At 37.6% G+C, this 23,625-nt stretch overlaps 1 protein-coding gene across 3 annotated transcripts in view; it reads right to left on the bottom strand.

Moving 5' to 3' along the window:
* SYT1 (synaptotagmin 1) overlaps nucleotides 1–23,625 on the bottom strand; it is a 479,618-nt gene that overhangs the window by 74,386 nt on the left and 381,607 nt on the right. For all 3 annotated transcript variants that reach the window (XM_081822128.1, XM_081822125.1, XM_081822126.1), the window contains one exon: nucleotides 18,241–18,358. In XM_081822128.1, the coding sequence (XP_081678254.1) occupies nucleotides 18,241–18,358 (118 nt within the window). The remainder of the gene's footprint in view (nucleotides 1–18,240; nucleotides 18,359–23,625) is intronic.

The following is a 23,625-nucleotide window of genomic DNA, read 5'->3' as shown; positions in this document are numbered from 1 at the left end:
GCTTATAGGGTCCGGGCCTGTGGGTCCGTCCTCTTGCATAACCCTTCACCCAGGTCTTTCTCCACGAAGCCTCCATGATACCGGCAGTTGGGGCTATCTACCCTTCCTCTGAGCTCCAGTAAATTCCTGTTAATCTTTATCAGGGCTCAGCAGATTACTGCTTGCAGACAAAATCTGGCTGCTGCATGTTTATGTGGGCATGCGATAAGGTTTTCAGATTTTTAAAGGTCGGGGGGGGGAAATCAAAAGAATAATCCATGAGATGTGAAACTATATGAAATTCAAATGTCAGTGTCCACAAATAAAGTTTTATTAGAACACAGCTGCATTTATTCTTTACATATTGTCTATGGCTGTTTTCATGTTACAAGGGCAGAATTTAAGGCATGAGATCTTGAGGCCTCAAAGCCTAAAATATTTACTCTCTGGTCCTCTACAGAAAAAATTTGGGGACTCCTAAATCGCATACAATATTTCTTTCGAAGTAGCTCCCTGACTGGGCTCTGAGCTCCTTGAAGGCAGGTGTCACATTTTATTCATCTTTGTATTTCCAGCTATGATACTCAGCTGGTGGGCATTTAATACATATTTGGTGAACACATGCCTTCATACTTTTGTCCCTAGGACAGCTCTTCAGGTACTTATGAATAGCTCTTCTGCTACCCACACAGTCTTCCCTTTTACAGGCTAAACATCCAGCCATTCCTATTCTTTGTGTAACACTGTGAGACATGACTAATCTGGCTTTAGTATCTCTTTACATGTGTGTTTTTAAATTGTGGTGTTATCTCTGAAATTTATGAAAGATGTGTCGTTTATTGGAACATACCATTTTTACATAAAAATTGTACATCACATTGGTAAACTACAATGTGCCGTTCTTCTGGGTTAATGAATATATATATTTTTAAAAGAACAAAAATTGAAACAGCATGGGGGCACCTGGGTGGCTTAGTCGGTTAAGCATCTGCCTTGGGCTCAGGTCATGATCCCAGGGTCCTGGGATCAAGCCCAGCATTGGGCTCCCTGCTCAGCGGAAGTCTGCTTCTCCCTCTCCCACTGTCAAATAAATAAAATCTTAAAAAAAAAAAAAAAAAAGAAAAAACATAATTTTCTGTCTGAGGTATGACAAAGAAAGGCAAATGTAGGATGACTGGCAGATTTTTTATTTTTAAACTAGAAAACTTTAGCCTTTTGTGGTCTCCAGTATGGAGTTAGATGCTCCTCATGGGGAAGAAAATATTAGAATTTCTACTTCTTTTTAGAGGAAAAAGAATAAAGACTTAGAGATTTACTAAGATTTGAGGTACAGAACCCCAGTGCTGCCCTTGTTTGAGCATGACTCACCCTCAGGACTCAAGGGTTCCTGAAGGAGGCATGGGAGCATCACAGTGGAGGTTGAGGTACCTGAGGGACTCTCACTGGTTTTTTTGCCTTGTTTTGCTATATACTGCAGTTTATGAACCAAATTATACTGATTTATGCTTTGTATTATTTAATTGTAACCAAACTAATTCCTCATGAAATGAGCATGTTGCTTAAAGTGATTCCTGGAAAACAACAACTGTGGCTCGAAAAATTGATAATGTAAATTTATTTCACACAAGTGAAAAATAAGACTATGACAGAGCTGGCATCTGCCCGACTTCTAGAGTGAGCTCTGTGTCAGTCATGACTTGAGGTAAAAATGATCTATTTTAGGGTAGATCTATTTTAAGCTTCATTATATTTTCATTTTATTTTTTTATTTTTTAAAGATTTTACTTTTAAGTAATCTCTACACCCAACATAGGGCTCTAACTCACAACCCCAAGATCAAGAGTCGCACACTCCACTGACTGAGCCAGCCAGGTACCCCTACGCTTCATTTTAAAGAACTAACCACACTATTATGCCCAAAGATTACTGCCCTTTCTGTGGTAACATAATAGGTAATACTAGCATGAACAGTCATTAGAATCACACAACACCATAGCTCTGTTGTGCTAATCAATTTGCCTATAAATATAATCTGGATAACTTTACTGTAACATACTAATGTCTTAATGTATTCAATTCAGTTTGATTTGTTCTAATTCAACTCAGTTCACTTCAATTCAGTTCATATGATAAGCCCAACATGGGGAATAACATGAAAAGTTTGCATTTTCGTTTAATTTCAACCCTTATGGGGGCCTACTGTGTGTTAGGCAATGCTAGATGATGGTCCTCCAAAAACGAACGATCAGATCTCTAGCAAAAGGAATTCGTAGAGAAAGAGCCACAGGATACCTACGGTGTGATAAATCACGACAAGGGATAACATTAGCATGCCACAGGAACACAGAAAAAGGAATAAATAGGGTGCCTGGCAACCATGATCATGAAGGAACCCAGCCTCATGAATGAGAAAAGGCGTTTCTAGCATATAATAAAGACAAGTCAGTGATCAAGTAAAATATGTGGATAGTGCAAAGATAGCCTAGCCTCATCTTTGTTATTCTCATTCTGGGGAAGTTTCCTGGAGAAGCAAATACTTAAATTGGTTCTACACAGGTTTGTTTGTTTGTTTGCTACTTTTTGTTGAACAGAAAAAGGAAAGGCAAAGAAAAAAAAAAGCAACATGCTGTGAAGCTTTTTAGCACATACCTTTGAGGCACAACTTCTGAAATGATTAAAAGTAAATTAAAACTGCCCAGGAACTCACTGGCTGCATATGATTGTCTTCCCACTGGGAATCCATAGCTCACTGTTTCCCGGCTGGTCTTTTTTGTATTATGTAAATGGGTAAACGCTAACCTTTTTTTTTTTTTTTTTTTTTTTTTAAGTTGAAAAGAACAATGACTCCTTCTAGGTGTTATTTTTCAGCAGAAATAAGAAACACCAGAAAAAAATGAATACAGAACAGTTGGGTGGGTTTGTTTGTTTGTTTGTTTCCTCATTAGGGCATTTGCTGTTGATCTGTGAAGTCACAAAGATTTTTTGTGTTGGCATTTGCAGGCACAGTTGGATATTGTTACTTTGTCAAAATAATCTCTAGAGGGTATTAATTGTGAGTCAAATGATGATCATTTTGCAGCTTAAAAGCATGTATTATCTTCTAAGGTTGAGGTTTCTCTGGTTTGGGGATTATGGTCAACTGAAATTACAGCGTGCACAGTCTAGACAGTGGAATATAGTGGGTAAGCAGACAGGCTTAGGTAACAGACACAGCTGGAGTGAGGAGCGGAGACCTGTCATTTATTCACTCTGTGACCTTGAGCAAGTCACCTAACTTGTCCAAGGCTTAGTTTTCTCATTTGCATATGGGGATAATATTGGCCTCATGGGATTGTGATTAGGCTTAAACAAGACAAAAGTGTTGACTAGATTATCGCTATTTATCATCGTCATCAGTAGTAGTCTTTCATCCTTATTTTTTTAAAGGAATAAAAATAAAATAATGGCTCTTGGGGGATGAATTTGTCTTTGTATTCTCCCCTGTAGTCATACTAGCTTCAAGCTGGGCGTGATCTTTTGGAGCTTCAGTTCTCACCTAGAATGAGACTGTCTTGGGAGATTGCAGGGATTTATCAGGTTAGCTGTATAACCTATGGGGCCAAGTAGGGCACCATCCCAACCCAGTATTTCTTCTAGGGTCGCCTCTAGCCTTTGCTTAGGTACTGAAATTGAAAGAACTCAGTATGGACCTCCACTGCTTATTCCCATTGATCCCAGTTCAGATCTTTGTAGTTAACAAGAGTAAATTCAATTCTTCTCTGACATGTTTGCAGGCAGTTATCGTGTCCTCTAAGTTTTCTCTTTTGCAGCCTAACAGCTCCAGTTCCTTGAACAGTTCCTCAGCTGAGACTATATCTGCCCTCTGCACAACCCAGATTTCTCTCCGGATTTGCCCCAGAAAGCCAATGTCTATCATCCTAAGTGTGTCTCCAGAAATGAATGCAATATTCCAGACTTCCCAGGGTCGGGTATTGAAGCTCTGTTGCTGGAGTCTCCTCTTTGAAATTAATAATCTGAGTTGGTAATAAGATTTCACTGGTGTTTCACATTTCAGATGAAATCACTTTAAAATTTAAATAGTGAGAACCGCCAGTATCATAGCAGTGGAACAGAAGTAAAAAGACATGTCTTTTGGCTAATCATTGACCCACTCGAGATAAAAAAAAAAAAAAAATCCTATTCCTCTAGCTTGCTTACAAGTAAATACCACATCCTAGTAGCTTTAATGACTAGTTCCTCTTACAACATGAAAGATGGCTAAAGTAATTTAGAGTAAAAAAAAAAAAAATCAAGTGGCAGTTATAAGGATCAAGCTCTATACTGTAATTGTGTGTGGGCAAAATGAATTTAAAAGATATATATTTGATATATAGATAGAATTTGGCTTAAGGATAGTATTTTTCTCTTTAGCTTTGAGCTACATTTACATAATACTTGAATTCTGTTTTGTTGAATCCTATTGCAGGATAACTAAAGATACCTTTATTTAAATAAAAAAAAAGGTAGCCTTGATTACAATATGTTTGTGAAGTTTTTTCAATTCGAGGATCAGGCTGGAAGGTATCTCGTAGTTTTGTATTTATATCTGCCTTAGCATCCTGTGAAGCTCTGAAAACTTTATCCCTGGAATCTGGAATATAGATAGTCTTCAGGTTCATAGCTTCACAGAAAATGTTTCCTAAGCAATTGGTTTAACTAACCTTGGGTCAGGCTGGCTGGTTGTTCGAGAGAGGCACAGTTTGACATGACTGATGTGGGCAAACATAACAATTATTTATATAACAAGCCAGAGCGGTATAGAGGAATCCTCTCTGCTGTGGGACTAAAACACAATAGGTTTTTTTTTTTTGCATTTCTCACCTGGTTCTTTGTAAGTATTTTAAATGAGCTGCTTTTTGTATTAGCAGTTGATTTGATTTAAGGTGAAGAATGTGGAGTAGATGCATAATCCCACCAGCGTTTTTTCCATTTTTTAAAAAATGCTGGGTTGGGCACACTCTCGGGGTTTATTTTATACAGAAAAGGAAATTTCAGCTGGAGGAAAACAAGCTGAAGAGAGTCAACAGAGTGCAAGGATATGGGAGTTCACATGGTTACTTGTTTTTGGTGTTGGTATGATTTGTGAAGATTTGAGAATTTGTAGGGTAAGAGAAAGTTGGAATCTTGACCATTCAATTAAGCAACAGTGGGCAATGAACATGGACTTCTATTGTATCCAAGTAGGTATTCATTAGCTGGGGTATCATTATTTGGAAAGACCAGCGGGGGTTGCTTTGTGACCAGGTCCTGCCACTTCTAGTCCAAGTAACATAGCAACAGTGGGTTATGTCTTATGGTGTTTCATTTTAGAAAGAGGAAGAGTTTGTCCAGCAACCAGGCATTAACTTGATAATTAGGATGACTAAGGCTCTATTCTTTGTCTTCATTCCTATTTGTTGACCCAATTAGCTGTGTTTGTCTCCGGCCTGTTATAAAGAACCATTTGGAAGACAACTCTGGTATCTTAGAAAATTCGAAGAAACAACTTAAGGAGTTGAAGTTGGTAGAAATACACTGCTTGAGAAATATACTGTTGGTCTTATTTCTTATAAAATAAGCTGGGTCTTATGGCCAAATAACAGAAACGAGAAGTAGAGTTTGCTGGTTAGCCTTAGGATGTGCTCCTAGGATAAGTTAGTCTAAGTAGATGCCTGCCATCCAAATGATGGAGACGCATCCTTAGAAACATGGAGCATTTCTATTAGCCATACAGGAACATATTTTCTAGGAGCCAGGATATGGTGAGAAAAATAGATAACCCAGAACTGTCTTTTGCTTAGAAGTAATCAACATTGATAGAGCGCTGTCAGCTTCGTTTGCCCCTGACATTACTTCATTTGCTTAGGCAACAGCATTGCTGTCCTTGATACCCCAATTGTATATAGATGGACAGGATCAGAAAGGTTAAGGGCTTCAGATCCAGGTTTTCCAGTGTTAGTTGCTGTTCCCTTTCTGCTGTGTCCTGCTGTCTCACAGGGGAGGGTCAGTTGATGGCTGACTTGCAACTCCACCGGAGGCCGGCTTTTTCAGATAGGTATTTTTTATTAGGCTTTGCCCTGTAATACCAGTTAAATCATGCCTTAGGCATGTCTTTTGGCAAGGTCAGGGCACATATAAAGCATTCTTATAAACTTAAATTCCTGTTGGGAGGCTTTTAAGGTTTTTATATTTTAATGAAGTTATTAAAATGAAAGTTCAGACTTGCATAATTCATAAGCATTCACTGCCTCTTTTGAAATCTCTGCCACTAAACTCTTTTTTTTAAACATTTTAGTGAAATTCTTACATAAAACACGAACGCAACTTTCAGTTAAGATTAAAATAGATTTCTAATTATAGTAAATGAAAGCTTCACTGTAATAAAATAAGCTCTTTAGGCTAGTTTCATTTATAATGTTTTCAACGGCATGCAAAGAAGGTACTATAAAATTCAAGAGTATTAAAGAGTATTTTCTAAATACGTGCTTTAAATTGCAACTTTTAATATACGCAGCTTTCAAATGTTTAAGTAGTTTTATAAAGTGTAGAAATTGAGAAATTCTCTTAAATGTTGGTTTTGACTTTTGTAAAGGTATACACTTTTACTTTCACTTCTGGTGACTCAGATACTTTCAAGTTGGTATCAAAATAATGCTGCTGGATTGAGTGTTTTAATGGATTCAAACTCCTGCAAAGATAGCTGATGAAAATCTGAAAATCTATGAGCTAATGACCTGACTTATTTTTTGTACTCTTTGCAATCAGTCGAGGTTGTCTTTTTAGGTTTTGAACTGAGGGTAATTACATCTTACTTTAAAATCCTTTCTTATTTAGAGGCATGATGAGACTGTTTAAAAACGTAGTATTTTAGCTTTTGGCAAAAGAGCCAGTAGTAGTAGAAGTAGCAGCAAGAAAATTTTAGGAACATTTAAAAAGGAAATTTCTCCCATTTTCTCCCCTGTTGTTGATATGTAGGACCTTTTCTGTATTACAGGGATATTGATGCCTTATCTGCTTTTTTGCAAAAAGAAAGTTGTTACTTGTCTTACCTTCATTTATGGCATTTGATATTAACTTGGGAGGAATTGATATCATTGCTATATTATATTCCTTACCCAGGAGCACATTATTCTTCCCTTTATTTTAAAGTTCTTCAAGTCCTTTGAAGTTAAGTAATTTTCCTCATATTATAAGGGGATTACCAAGTATATCATGATCTATCCAAACAAAGGGATGCAAAGTACATTTCTACATACTGATCCCGAAGGATCTCTGTTGTATATTGTTAGGTGAAAAAATATTACAGAATGTTTGATATCCCATTTTTGTAAAATGCACATATATTTATGTGAGTGTAATTTATATAAACCAGAAAAGGAAATCTGGATAAGAAATTTCAAGTTGGGGCGCCTGGGTGGCTCAGTTGGTTAAGCGACTGCCTTCGGCTCAGGTCATGATCCTGGAGTCCCTGGATCGAGTCCCGCATCGGGCTCCCTGCTCGCAGGGAGTCTGCTTCTCCCTCTCCCACTCCCCGTTTGTGTTCCCTCTCTCGCTGTCTTTTTCTCTGTCAAATAAATAAATAAAATCTTAAAAAAAAAAAAAAAATTTCAAGTTGTTTCCTTGAAGCAATTAACTATCTTTGAATGGGAAGGGATTAGAAGGACTAGTTTGGTCCTTTACCTCACATATTGAAGTGGTAGGATTATGGGTTATTTTAACTTCCTAAGATTTTCTTATTTATTTATTTATTTATTTATTTATTTATTTATTTATTTAAGCTAGAGAGAGAGTGTGAGCAGGGGGAGGGGCAGAAAGAGAGAGAGGGAGAAGCAGGCTCTCTGCTGAACAAGGAGCCGGACCTGGGACTCGATCCCCAGACCCTGGGATCAGGACCTGAGCCGAGGGCAGATGCTGAACCAACTGAGCCACCAAGGCATGCCTCTTAAGCTTTTCTATAATTTTAAAACTAAAAATCTAGGGAAATACTGTTATGGTACTACCTGTGAAAGCGTTTGTTTCCTTAATTAGGATATGAAAGTTATGAACAAGTGGCCGCTATAATATTGGTAGATAACTATGAAATCTCAGTTCCCTGTGTATATGTATTCTGCAAGTATATTGTCACTAAATACACATTCCGATCTTTTTGGTTCACGGGGGACAATTAGGCTGTCATGTTCTTGGCTGAAGTCAGTTTTAAATCTATGTGTTTATGTCAGTCAACTGGATTGCTTTAGTTTTGGGTAAAAGCAGTTACTGAGGCTATTAAATAATTCATATTTTCAAGTTAGAAACTTAATTTCCTAAATAAACACTTAAAATCATTTATTTATAGAAGAAAAAATTATAAGAAGCCTCCTAGTTTTCCAGGGATCACTAAGAATGATGTATAACCAAAGTTAAGTCACTAGCAATTCAAAAAGGCAATGAGCGTTTATGGTCTCTTGACTCCTTTTGTAAGGAGTTAGTCTACAAAGCAGTGAATAAGTAAGATGATGAATCATTGTCTTATCTGTTCATGTTGGGCAAAAGATGTGACTAGTGGACCATTGTCGTCTTCACTGGAAAATGTCTTTATGACTGTCGTTGAGAAATAACTATAGTGATGTGTACATTTCTGGGTCACTCTTCCTTTATCCCCAGGAGATAGTCTGTTTCATTGTTTTTAACTACTGAAGAGGGTGAGGGAATGAAGGAAGAAAAATGTGAAAATGATAGCTGAGATAATTTCAACAATTAGATTTTGGTTTACTCTGATTTTATTTTTTAACTATTCCTATTACATGACTACTATGTACTGCCAAGAGAATTTCATTAAGTAAAAACAATTAAGTTAGATAAGTTAGAAGATGAAGACAAAATAACCAGTTAGATGGGTAGAATTGGCAAGTTCCTAACTGGTTGTTTAGGCAGAGAATATTGAGGTATGTTCCCCTAACATGAGTGCTAGGGCCTCTGAGAAGGCAAACGTTAGGTAGAAGCCGTCTCTGCTCTCCAAGTAGCTCATGATACAGCAGGTGGGAAGAGTGGAGGAAAATAGAGTGATTCAATTGATAATGGAGAGCAGGAACACGGGATTAAGGAATGATGTACAAATAGTATATTATAGTCACTTCCACTTCCAAAAGAATCAAATACAATTTTTTAAACGATTGTTTTTGAGGTTTATTTCTTTGAGCATTGTTGCCATTGTTTAAGACTCGATAGTATTTTTCATTTTTGTCACCTGTTGTAGGCCTAAATGGAATCTTGTCGACTCATTAAAGAGAAAAATGGCATAGATATTTGCTATATATTTTTAATAGCCTTATTCAAAAAGGTCTATCAGATATGGATAATCAAATCTCTTGAGGCTCACAAATGTAGTTTAAAAAACAGGAATATTTTGGGGCTTTAATCTTGGCAACACAATTACCTATTGAAAATCTAACCTTCCCTATTCCTTTCTTGTATAGTGAATGGAGAGCAGAGGATAGAGTGGTCAATTCAAGGATGCAAATGTAGTCGTTTTGTGTTGGATTACTGAGATACGCAGCTGTGGGGATCTTTTTTCTGATGGTTACCATGGAGAGACATGGGGTCCTATAAGACAACACAAAATAAAGATTTAGAGATGACCCCTTTTAAGCCTGTAACTCAAAACAGGTTTATACATTTATCTCAACCTGGTCCATCTCCTAGAGTAATAAGTTTTTACTACCCAACTGCAAAGAAAATTTGACAAAGAATTTTTGAGTAGAAAATGAGGTCATTCTGAACGGCCCTCCTTTTATGTATTCTCTTTCAAACATCAAGGTCACTTGCTAATTCTAGTATTGCGGGATATGATAACAGGTAGGTATTATTACCTTAGCTCTACCTGTCATGACTTTCAGACTTTAATCATATGTCTGCTCAGCTTTCCTTTCCCAGACTACAAAGTCTCAATCCTCTAAGCCTGTCCTCACACACAGCCCATTCATCTGTGTTTAGCCACTTTCTCTGGCAGTTGATCACCTAACACCATCCATATTTTTCCTGAGGTGGGTGGCCATAACTACGCCTATTCCACAAATGGATGAACTTTAGTCTGGGACAAAGGACATTTTTTCCCCTCTTGTATTTGTAATAATTCCATGACAATACCCAGCCTGTTTGGTTGTAGCCGTGTACCTGGTGAATGTCTTCAGTAGATGGTTCTATGTGACTTTTTTCTTGTTCTATTATTGATCCTATTATTTTCTAATTTTATTTTTATTTTTTTTTCTTTTACTGTATTTCTAAACTTGCCCATACTGAAGCTCATTTACCATATTTTGGCTTACTCTGCTTAGCAAGATCTTTTCATTTACCCTCAGAGCTTGGATTTCAATGACTGGAAACATTTCTGTTACCTTCAAAATCGAGTTTCTTTCTTTCTTTTTTTATTTTTTTAAAAGATTTTATTTACTTGCCATAGAGAGACACAGCGAGAGAGGGAACACAAGCAGGGGGAGTGGGAGAGGGAGAAGCAGGTTTCCCGCCGAGCAGGGAGCCCGATGCGGGGCTCGATCCCAGGACCCTGGGATCATGACCTGAGCCGAAGGCAGGCGCTTAACGACTGAGCCACCCAGGCACCACTAAAATCGAGAGTTTCAATGTGACTGGTAAAAATTTCTTGCTACAAACCTCTTTGGAACTTACTATTTCCACTTCTCCATCGGTGGATTCTTCTCGTTAACATTTTTCAGCTGAGCTCTATTTTCCTGGTAAGTTGTCAATTGCAGTTCTAATTTCTTCAGTTATTTAAAAGTGATTTTTGACTTCCAGAGCTCCACAGCACTTGACAAGGGGTAGTAAGCTTTTATATTATAAGATCATATTGCCCCGTTCTCCCAGTAATATTACACACTGTCTTTCAGAATCAACCCTTGATGAAACTGAGTAGTAGGCAAAATTTTTTAGTCTTTCTCTACCACCTAATAGGCACTCAAATCTCTTAGACTTTCTTCCATAACGTCTTAGTAACATCCCTACACCTCTACCAGTGACATAGTTGAAACTACACTGTTTTGTATTTCATCTTCTTTAGTGTGCAAAGACTCAATCACTAAAATAACATACCAATCCGTACACAAGAAAGAAATGGAGATTGTCTTTTCAGCCCAGAAATCTATTAATATTTGTTGTCCAATCTTAGGGACTCATTGATCCTGTCTTTGCTGTCCAGGTAACCAAAAACTAATTAAATAGTCAACCAACTAATTTATATTTGTGGTTTCCATGATGGAATTTTAGTTTGGGTTTCAAGGAGTTATGGGATTGGGTAGGATTTTTGGCCATCCCTCAAAGTGTAGCATGTAGTCATCCATCTGTTGTCCAGGTTGAACCTGGTGAGACAGGATAAGAACTTAGAAATCATGTTTTATTAATGGAGTCTGAAGACTGCTTGGGTTGACATCCTAACTCTGCCAAAAATTAATTCTGTGACCTTGGGAAAGTTACTTACCTCTCCAGTTCCATCAATAAAGTAACATTAAAAATAGTATCCACCTCCTAGTGTTGTAATTGGGATTCAATCAGTTAAGATATATAAAGTGTTTAGAACAGTGTCCAGCCCACATTATGTTTTGCAAGTGTCTCCTGTTATTTTACTTGTGTATCCAAGGATGGGCATATTGCTTGGCACAGAGTGGGTATTGAAATGGTATTTGTTGAATGATTGGAGATGTTCCTGGGGCTAAAGGACTTATTTAGACATTTTTGTGTTAACTGTTCTGAACTAATAAATTTCAGCCTATCACTCATTTCTTGATTTCAGATCTAGCCCACACTCCACATCTGCTATCCTCATTTCATCAAAACCACTGTTAATCCTTCAGACATAGCATCTCTGTCCATTCTGTGGTAACTATGCCTGGGTCTCAACTTGCATTAAGCTTTGGTATAACCCTTTTTAATAACTCAATTTCTAAGATGATCCAATTTAAAGATGTTATTCTTTTTTCTTTTTAGATCAATTTGTTCACACATTAGGGATTTAGATTATTTTATCAATATTATAACTAAGCATTTTGAAGCGTCACGGAATTTTACAGTGTAACAGTCAAGCCTAAAATTATGATGAAGACTTCTGACATCACAGCCAACTTATTATGCATATTCCTGTCCTGTTAGCTCAAGATGCTAGTTTATTTGCATATTATTGCTTGACCCTGATATCATGGCCAATTAATTTGTATATCCTTATCTAATCGGCTCAAATAAGTTTTTGCCACTTTATTTGTTGGCTCAGCTCCCAACCTAGTAGCTTTTAGCTCCAATCACTTGAGTTCGGAGTGGTTTTCTTTGTCATGCTTTCAGCACCGATGGAAGGACAGATAAGAGTGGTGGTCATGAATGTATAAAGGAACAATCTACTGCTTTTGTCTTTCAGTAGGAGAGACTGCAGAAGACATAATTTAGACATGTGGACAAGTTATTTCTCAAGAAAGAAGATACTGGGTTGACAAAATAAATAGAACTTCTTATTTAAGGAAATGCCATTATATAAGGCAAAGGATGTATTCTACATCACTGATCAGAAAAAAATTCTAACTTAGAATTAGGCTGACCTGGACCTCAGCTAAAATTATGATGTAACATTTAAGCTTCTAAGTAGAGTTCTTTTTACATTTTTTTTTCTTGTGATATAGTTGACTTATAACATTGTTTAAGGTATGCAACATGCTGATTTAATACATTTGTATATTGCAATATGATTTCCTCCCAGGCTTCAGCTAACACTCTATATACTTTCTATAAAGTATTGTTTTCAAATTTAAGATGCATAAGAATAACATGGGGGACTTTTAAAATACAATTTCTAGGTTCCCACCCCCTTTATATTCAGTTATAGCTTGGTCTAAGGTAGTCCCTGAAATCTTAAATTTTAACATGTACAATGGCATGATTCTCATGTAGGTAGGCTGCCCTATTTTTATGTGACGTGTTATTCTACCTACTACCTGTACCTGAAAGAATGCTCTGCCCCTGCACATTCGTGGTTTCTATGTGGAGTCTAGTGTTTCACTGAGGTTTGGGTGAGTTGCTTTTTCCTAGGTGACTTCAAATATTTAAATTGGCTCTATTTTCCAAATTCTATTTCTAGAACAGGAGAAATGAGAAGACATACCTATGAACAATTTAAAAATTGTATCTTAACTGTGTGTGTGTGTGTGTATATATATATATACATATATATATATGTATGTATGTGTGTATGTATGTATGGAGGGTTGGGTGGGGTAGGCAAGGTAAATCTTAATGGGCTTAGGTCTCAGTTGGCTCAACCACATCCTGGCAGTCCGCTGCATAGGGATGGTGACTCCTCTACCACCACGAGTCCCCTTTCTTCCTCATCTCCCTTAAATATTGCTGCAATTTGTGAATTTCAGTGCCCTTTTTCTTGAGGGACATAGATTGCTTGAGGGAGGGGGAGGGAGCGGTCCCACAGCCCTACCCTTTGCTTTGCACAGTGTACATTCCATAGTGATTAGACAGGACTGGGGGTCACCAGGAAGAAGACTAGGGGTGGGGCCTGGGGTAGAAAGTGAAAAGGAGAAAGATGATGAGGTAGAACACTTTCAACTACATTTCCTCCAGCCATCCCTCAGGACATCTGACCTGATCCCATCTCATGGCCACCTCTCTAGCTCCTTGACTTTCAGGAGACTACTGGAATAGGTGTTTATGATGTCAGTCCTGCATCTATATTTTCCCAACACCTTCTTGTTGGCATGCTTGATGTGCTTTTGTTGTTTTCTTCACAATTGAGGTGACTACAACCCATATCAAAGAGGCAGGATGGACAAACTTCTTACTCTTGTCTATTTGCCATGGTTCCTGGCTGTACAAACCACTTGGAAAAATTTCAAAAGGACTATGTACCAGCCGTAGGGAAAGAGGGAAATGGAATGGTCTTTGAGACATTCTGCATTGGGAATTCGAGTCTGGGCTTTAGTCCCAGCTCTACCATCTACAAGCTATTGACTTTGAATGTCAGTAATGTCAAAAGCAATTGCCAGTATTGAACAACTTCTTTGTGTCAGCATGGAGCAAGATGACTTATATACATTATCTGATGCCTCTAAGTTTCAATTTTCTGAGAGTATTATGTTCAGAAATTACCTCACAGGTCTATCACGAGAACCACATGAAAAAACCAAGTTAGAAAAGGATTTCTAAACTAGAAAGTCTTCTATAAATATGTTATAATGACTTAAGAGTTAAAATTTTTCCTTTCAGATTTAAGTTGAAAAGTTTCAACCTAAATGAAATTTAAAAGCTTCTACTTTCTTCCACTGTAGACATGTGAATGGTCCAGTCAAGTCTGTCCTTATAAGAAAGGTTGGAATTGGTATGATTTGCTATATGGGTAGATGATAGAGGCAAAATCTTGATGCAATTTACACAGTAGAAAAGAAACCCTGCAGTAGAGTAGTAAGAAAAATTATTTAAAGTTTTTTCCACTTTTTTCAATATTTCTTGTTTAATTCAATACCTTGTCTTAATTCACTCTTTGGTCTGTGTAAAACATAGGTCTACTGATCTCATTTTTGCCTTAACTGACCAGCCAATCCTATAAAACAAACCTTTCTTTTTTCCCATTCAATCAAGAATTGGTTAAACTGTTCATTTGTTGCTTTCACATTTTCCATATTTAGCCCAAGATTTCATGAAGTAACAAATAATTATAAGAATATTTAGCGAGCACTTAGGTGTGCCAGATCCTATGCTTTATTTTTCACAGCACCTTTATTAAAAAAAAATCCTCTTATTACTCCCACTTCATAAATAATGCAACTATGGCTCAGAAAGCTAAATAACTTGTCCAGTGTTAAATTGCCAGTAGTGGTAGAGTGGGATTCAAACCCTAGTGAAACAACCCACTTTGGTTCCAATTAACCCAATTAACTAGCCATTTCCAGCAAATGTAGTTAAACATTTGAATTACCTGGGATGATCTCATTATATAATTTTGGTCTCCTCGGACATAGGTCAAATTACTTTGAGATACACCATCCAAGTGTTTAAAGTTATTTTAATGGTAAGTAGGTTAAACAAATTTGAAATGCAAGACTTGTTTTTCCAGGCCATAGTTCCTTTGTAAATAATTCATTATTCATTCAGCAGCTATGTTCAGTGCTACCAGTCAGGGCATTGTGGGAGATAGAAATACAGAGCACAGTCTACTGAGAGAGAAGCGTCATGTTTGAAGGGTGTAAACAGACTGCTGTTGGCATTTAAAAAAGGGAAAGATGTATCCTATCGGGGATGGATCAGAAAAGACTTCATGAAGTCCCTCCACCCAAAATGTTCTTTCCCCCAGACACCCGATGGCTCATTTCCTCATCTCTTCCAGGTTATGGCCCAAATGTTACCTACTTATCAGGCTTTCTCTGACAACCCCACTTAAAACACTTACAGCACTTACCACCTATTGGCATATTACGTGCTTATTTATTGGTTCCCTGTCTCCCTAAATTAAAATGCAAGCTGTACAAGGGCAGGGCCTTTTGGCTCTTTTGACCACTGATGTAAATCTCATCTAAGAACGATGCCTAATACAAAGTAGGGAAACACTATATATTTGTTCAACAGATGGAGAAAATAAGACTTAAACTTGGCCTGAATAATGGATAGCATTTAGCTGGGCATTGTTGGAAGGAAGAATTCCAGGTGAAGGAAATGATTTAAGCAAAGAATGGAGGCAGCAAATTACATAGTCTGTTTGAAGAGCTGTGTGCAGGTCAATTTGGTTAAAATACAGAAATGCAGTGGGACATAGTCTGGAGGGATCTATGTTATGTAGACCTGAGGGATTGACATAATTTCACAGGCAGATGGAGCCCTTGAGATTAGGAGTCTTGAAATCTCCTTATTTAATATTTAGTAATTAAACAATCATTCCAGGTAATTCAAATGTAGGTAGGGGTAGACCCAAGGTGTGTGGATCCTGAAGCTAATATGATTTTAGACCCTGGTGAAACAGCCCACTTTGATTCAATTAACTAGCCATTTTAGCAAATGTAGTTTGACATTTGAAAAAAAGAACATAAAGAAGAAAAAAATACATAGAAGAAGATGAATGCTAAAGTAGAAATGACCTCTGGCTTTGCCCCTTTTATGTAACAATGCTGAGTTAGAGCAGTGGGTGGTAGGAGTCTTCCCAGCAGCCCTTCCTTCTCCCGGTAGCCACCAATAACCTAATTACACATGGAAGTGATTACAAGCTACATAAATATATTCTGCCAGACCTAACGTCCCTTAACTAAATCTCAGAAGTGCCTGTAGCCACTCGGATGCTGCTGAACGAGAAGAGATGGATGATGGCAGTGAAGATGGAGACCCAGACTGTGACTGACAAATTGTGGCTGAAATATCAGTGATCATGCGAACTCATTTCTAGGACCTTGGAAGAAGACAGAACAAATGAGGGACCCTGAAGTTTTATTGGCTTCATGGTTAAGCTGCCTCTGGAACTCTGTTAAAGGGAATACAATGAATTGGAGGGAAGATTAGGGGAGTTCTGGATATAGGTGATAAGGTGACGGTTGGCATGAGAGTTGGGAGAGGCGCATGTGAGGCAGGATACAAAGACACCATGGCCATTGAACCAAAGGAAAGAAAGGTCAAAGGTGTCTGAAGTCTTACCTCAGGATACTAGGTAGTATCTGGGAGTGAACTGTTCTTAAAGCTGAGAATTTCTCCGTACATTAAATGCTCTTTTGTTTTAGGTTTGAATACCCTACATTTATTAGTTTACCAATGCTCAAATGATCACATCTTTGGCCAGTGAGAGTGTCTTTGGGGTGGCTTCCAGGTCTTCTGACATGACCTTTGTATTTTTTGGTAGCTTCCCTTCTTTCTGGTTAGATGGGATGTTCTAGGCTTATGTACTTGCTGTGCCCTACCTGGAACCTACCATTTCTCCAATAAGTACCAGGTTCTTTTAGCGAGAAACTGTGTTTTCAAGCCATATCTGGTGCTAGGGATGCTCAGGCCACTGGCTCAATCTTTGTTTCTAGGCCTTGTCGGTGGACAGAATCAAAAAAGGTATATGTGTATGTATATATGTGCAGGTCAGTTTGGTTAAAATACAGAAATGCAGTGTATATATACACACACATATTTTGCATCTTATGCTCATTAGATTTCATTAGAAGAAACTGCTCACTGTTTTAAATTTGCTCTATCATCCTTTAAGCAATGAAAGCAGTAAGCTTTTAAATGGGGTATTTGTGACATGAATTAGTGCAGCTTCCCCAGTCAACTTATTTATAAAGAGAAATAAACTTAAATACCAGGAGAATTTGGTTGACAAATTAGTAGTTCAGTAAGTGGAAACTCAGCTTTAGCATTTTTGAGCTGTTAGGCTTTAGAATATGAAATGACCATGCTGCATTAGAATGACCTTTTTGAAGTTTGCAATATTTTTATTAGAGAAAGCACTGAATAGCCAGTAATGTTGGTTCTAATTCCACAGCCACAAACAATGACAACTATAGTTTATTTATGATGACATTGTGGCATATAAAGAAAATTTCTCATGCTTTAATAATTTACTATAAAATTGAAAATATAATTATACAGAACAGAAAATTAAAAAAAATCCTATTCAGTTGTGAAAATCCTTCAGTTGACTTTGCTTTTGAGCAAGAGTATACTTTAAAAACAAACAACTAAGTTTGGGTTATATAGAACTTACAATCTAAAAGTCTCCTTCATCCCCAACATAAACTGTAGATATAAATGCCTTACTTTGGTGATTCACCCTCAAATAGATTTTGTTTACTTATATTTGAAATGCCTCACTTTTAATTTAACAGTATTACTCAAAACTGTTAAATATCTAATAAAGAAGTTTAGTGAAAACACTTTTCATGTCATGGGTAAATTTTGGTAAAAAAAAAAAAAACCCACAAAAAACTCAAAATGGTCATAGGCATTGCCTTTTACAAGAGAAGCAAAAGAAAAAAAAATTCAGCTTTCAGTGCTGTAGAACTAATGATTTCTACTCTGGGTATGAAACAGGAAAATAGATTTCCTCTTTTATGCCAATTCCAATAAATTGAGAGCGGCTTCTGGAGCACTGTGTTGGGATGGATTCTGAGACCGCTTCCGGTCTCTGTGGGAAGGAAGCTGTGATCAATAAGGAATGCGGAGTCACAGCATGTGTGCGATGCATTTGGTATCCACGATAAAACAGCATTTTAAAAAACCCAGTAAACATCACAGTCTTACCAGATAAGCCACCCACGTCCATCTTCTTCAGGTTCTTTGCCTCCAGAATGACAACAGTCAGCTTGCCGGCAGTCGGTACGTAGCGAAGGGAGAAGCAAATATCACCCAATTTCTCTTGCTGTGAAGACCAGTAAGAGACTATAAGTAACTTTCTGAATAAAGGTGAATATAGTTTGTACACATACATTGCAAATTCCTCAGGAAGAGGATTAGGACAATTAGAATGTGAAAGCTCTTAGGTTCATTGGCGTTTACCCAGTGGTCTTTCATTGACTGAGGTATGAAGAGTGATTGTAACCCATTTCGGTTTTAAATTGCTCATCTATACTTTGTCATTAATCAAAATATATCCATAATTCAACAGTTCAGGAAATGAGATCGAGATGACTTTTTTAGAAACTCTACTCTGAATAGCACTGCAACGTTCTGGGCAAAATTTCATAACTTTATCAAATAGCTTTGAAAAGAGCCTAACAGCCCTTTAGTAGAATCAACCTACCTAAATTTTTGTCTTTTTACATTTCAAATAAGATTATGTATAATACTTCATATGTAGATTTTTGGGAGAAGGACTTGTATTTACATTAGACTGAATTTTTTTTAAAGAGTTTTTTAAGACTCAGCTCTTTTATTTTTATTTACAGTTAAGTAAGCTCTACACCCAACGTGGGGCTTGAACTCACAACCCTGAGATCAAGAGTCGCATGCTCTACCAGCTGAGCGGGCCGAGTGCCCCGGAATGAATTGTTAATGAGAAATTCTGAATTCCTAGTAGCCGAAAGGCAACAAGAAGTTTTTGCCATTTCAGTTTTACTCAAGTGAGATCCAACTTTTCTCCCTTATTCTAATATTTGTACAAATCTAAGCAGTAGGTTGGAAAATGGAAATATACAGTAATACAGCACATGTCCTAGCCCCTCCCGTTGTTTCATGGGTTTCCTATTTCAGGCCCAAGGAACATTCCCCAATCCTGTATCTCTGGCATTTCTGAACATTTCATTCAGAGTTTAAAATGATGGTATAGAGAGCTTTGGCTTTTTTTCAGAAAGAACTATGGGTTCTCATACCTTAAGCGTCTTAATTTTTAGGATAACTAATTAAGAACCATGGTATTGTTTAACATGAGAATTTGAATTCACATAAGCATGAGAGTGGGCGGGAGCCTGGCGGTATCTAGATGGCTTTCTGATACAGGGAATTAGGGATATGGCAAATTAGGGTTTATTTCTTAGGACATGCTCTCCCCTCACCCCCCAAAGTGAATTCTGATTCCAAAGATGATGGTTGTGTCAGACTTCTGCAGATAGGCTCAAGGTAAGAATAAGGTACAGAAGGCTTTCTCATGTTATGTTCTTATTAGAACTGTATTTGGCCTTATCTATAACTTCATGTATGTGTTAAATCAGCCTGAGTCTCCAGTGTGGAGATAATCGCCTAGATGTAATTGAACAATTTAAGAAAATACAATTCTTTTTACTGGGTACTGGTTCTAGCCATCTATAAAGGAAACGGTATGGGGCACCTGGATGGTGCTGTTGGTTAAGTATCTGACTCTCGGTTTCGGCTCAGGTTGTGATCTCAGGGTCATGAGGTCCAGCCCCCTGCAGGGCTCCAAGCTCAGTGGGGAGTCTGCTTGGCACTCTCTCCCCCCACTTCTGCCCCTCCGCCGCCCCACACATGCACGTGCCCGTTCTCTCTCAAATAAATCTTTTTTTTAAAAAAATGGGTGTCTACTTGATTTATCTATAGGTGAGAAGTAATCATTCTGTGTGTGTGTGTTGGTGGGGGGAGAGGGAGAGGTACAGATTTTCTGCTTAAGTAATGCTTTATTGAAAACATCACCATACATGTTTATAACCCCCAGTTCTTTGGTTCCTTGAGTCTTCCTAGCATCTTACCCATATATCTCTTATGTCACTAAAGACTCCTATTTTTGTTTTATTGTGCACATGTCTCCATTTTCCAACATGACTCCTTGAAGACTGGTCCTTGGCTGATTTATCACTTTCTATGCATTCTCAAAAAGTAAATAAATGAAAAATTTGGATAATATCCCTATCTTGAACTATCTAGGTCCTATCTCCCTTCCTTTAGTGTAGATAACAGTTACTTCTAATGTGCTCAATTCACCCAAAGTGCCTACTTACTCCCTATGAATTTGCACATGAGGAGAATCGAGTAGAATGCATTCCTTTTCATAGTCTTTGAAAATACAGAATGGGAATCAAGATCATAGAAATTAATAAAAGTATGGACAAATTCATCTGAACCTTATAAATGTAAGTGAACAAAATTGCAGTTCAAGAATATTCACTGGGAGGAGGGTTCTTTTTGCAGGATTCTGTCTTTTTGCCACAATACCCTCCCTGGGGAACTCAGTTTGTTTCAGAATCAGGTTACTCTAACTGTTCTAGTTAGGCATTTTAGATATGACTGTTCTCTTTTAAATGGCCCCTCTCAATAGCCCACTATCTAAATCTACAATTTAGGGCATCTCAGTTGTTTTAAAGAAACATCACAACTTTCTTCTAATACTTTATTATTATTCAATCCTGTGATCTACAGGGAATTTTTGAGATTTTGCATAATCTCTGGCTTCAGAAGGGTACAGTTATAGAGTTTGAACCTATAATGCTTCAGGTAGGAGAAATATGTGAAGTTACCTGTAATTATAAAGCTATGGGATGGAGGAAGAATGAGTTGGGGCGGGGGGGGAGGGTGAATCAAAATGGATGTTTTAGGAGAAAGAAAAATATGGAAGGGTGCTTATTAACACCATTTTCAGATTTACATTTATATTTAACTCCTTAATTTAGAAACTTGAATGTATAAAATTTCATATGCTTATTAAATTATAACTGATAGCCAAATTAAGCATGTCTTTTTATACTAATCAACTGAAGTTACTTTACAGTGTTTGAAAATCTTATTACTTCTGTATCTGTAAGCCATTTGAAAGCTAGTCACTATTCTGGAATTTGTGTTCTTTATGGCATCAAGCAGATAGAAACTCATTCTCTAGAAGAAAGCAAATATCCAATTCATATGAACCTTTATCTTAGTTATATTTTTTGAGTTGTCACTATCTGAGGTATAAGTATATGCTTTTTCTAATTCTTTAAAAAATAGCTTTAGTAATTTTCTAAAACAAAATTTCAGAATTGGGACAACTTCTGTTACATGCTGGTTTGACTCTTGATTAGATGTAGGACATTTCCAAATAGGATTGCAATGTTTTTTTCATATGTGGTGGATGAGGTGGGAACCTGAAGTTCATGTGAAGCAAAGAAGAGCTAGGATATGCATCATGAGGAGGCTGTGAAGCCATCCTCAGAAGGACATGCCTGGTGCTTCTGCTGACCCCTCCTGAAGATGGATTCTATTTGGCCACAGCTGAAACAAGGCTTAGGTCTGAGGCTTACTTCGTAAGTGTGTGTTCTTACTTCAGGATCTTAGATTGAGGGGCTCATACTAGTATGAGTTGTGGGACAACAAGTAGTTTCTTTTCCTCTATGAAATCTTTACTGAACTTCTATGATTGGATGGAGGTGTGCTCTTGTTCCTGGAGTCTTGTTCTCGCGTACGAAGGTTTTACTCTATCTCTTGTCACTTACACAGAAGAATTGGAATTGTATGAGAGTTTTATGGACAGTTTCACATCAATCTCTTATTTCATAATTTTCACATGCCAAGCGTTTTTATATATCACTTTAAAGTTGGAGAAACCAAGATTTTCTACATTAAGAAAAAATAAGCTCTCTTTAGTGGGGTTATGGTGCTGGGAAACAGAAGTGGTTCTTGGAAAACTTACATAGAAAGATGATCCGCCAATCTATATCTCAGCTCCTTACTTCTCCTTGACAGTTCCATCTTGTTTTCCCTACAACAGCCCTGTGAAGTAGGTACTGTTTTGCTCCTTTTACACATGAAGAGTTTGAGACTCAGAGGTTACCTAGAGTTACATAGCATCTCAGTGTAGACCTCTGCAAGGTCCTTTGACTCAAAATAATGAGTTTTCTTTACTCTCAGACTACCATCTAGAATGACAAACTAACACTCCAACTGACCACCCACTTAGATATTCCACTCTCACTTTACATTCATACTGTCTAACTAAATGGATGTTTATCACCAAATCTTCCCCTTGCCTGTTCTTTCTGACCTCACTTTCAGTCAGGGTCACTAAGTAATCAGTTTCCAGTGACCAGTGTTTCTTCTGTTTTCCTTTAGTCCTTCAGCCCACAAATCTTGACATTTCTTTCTTTGTCAATGTCTCTCGAATTTTTTTTAAGTTTTTAAATTTTACTTAATTTTCCCGTCCTTGTCAACATGACCTCTACCCTCCTCTCTCCTCCCTCCAATATGACCTCCAACTCTACTGTGATATTTGCCCCTGTCACCATCACTATCACCTCTGCCATCCCTTCTGCCTTCCTTCTGTTTGAGATCAAGCTCTAAACACTTCCGTCATCTTTTTCCTGCAGCAGTCTGATGAAAGATCTGATGAATCATAGTCTCTCCAAAGTCCAGTGTAGACTGTATACTAAAGCCAGGCTAATCTTTGAAAGTCTAAACCCATTTTCCTGACTTTGAAGAAGCTCTGTACTTTGTCTCTGCCCTATCTAAATAGGCTTCTTCTACTTTACTATCTGTTCAACCTTCAGAATATATTTTGAATCTGACCTCACCTCCCTACTTAAAGGCCTTTACTCTAGTACAGGTAGGGAGACCAACCCTGCTGATCTGCAAAAGACCATTGGTTTCAGCCCTAAATGTCCTGTATGCCCTGAGAAACCTCAGTCCCGGGCAAACTGTAATGATTCATAACCTTAAGCCCAAGTTCTCATTGTTGACCTAGACCTCTGCAGTGACCTCCTAATAGCCTCTCTGCTTTCACTCTTGCTCTTTTTTAGACTCTTTCTCACTACTTAAAGTCCTACTTAAAGCCCTTCCATGTCTTCCCATTTGACTTAGAATGATCTGTATTCTTTAAACAAAAAAACCTATGTGGTCTGACCCCTTACCTACTACTGTGCTCCTGATCTTTCTCTTTTCAAGACATGCCAGGCACATTTCTACCCCAGGGCCTTTGCCTTGGCTGTTCCTTTTGTCTGCAATATTCTTCCCCCAGATACTATGATAGATTGTCCCATTAGTAATTTTTTTTTTAATTTTTGAGAACGTTTTATTGAGTGAGAAATTACATACAACAAAATTCACCCTAAGCATATGGTTCAATGGGTTTCAGCAAATGCATGCAGTCATTAATTACTAACAAAACCAGGATATAGAACATTTTTTAAATTATGTTTTTAGCTTTCTTCTCATATGTCACTTCTTCAGAGTTTTTATATGGTCATCCTATCTAAAGTCCTGTCTGCTCCT

This window comes from Leptonychotes weddellii, chromosome 5 (genome assembly GCF_054177405.1).
Source record: "Leptonychotes weddellii isolate Sample4059 chromosome 5, ASM5417740v2, whole genome shotgun sequence".
NCBI lineage: Eukaryota > Metazoa > Chordata > Mammalia > Carnivora > Phocidae > Leptonychotes > Leptonychotes weddellii.
Note: the sequence above shows the minus strand (reverse complement) of the source record. Positions and strands in the feature narration are given on the sequence as shown.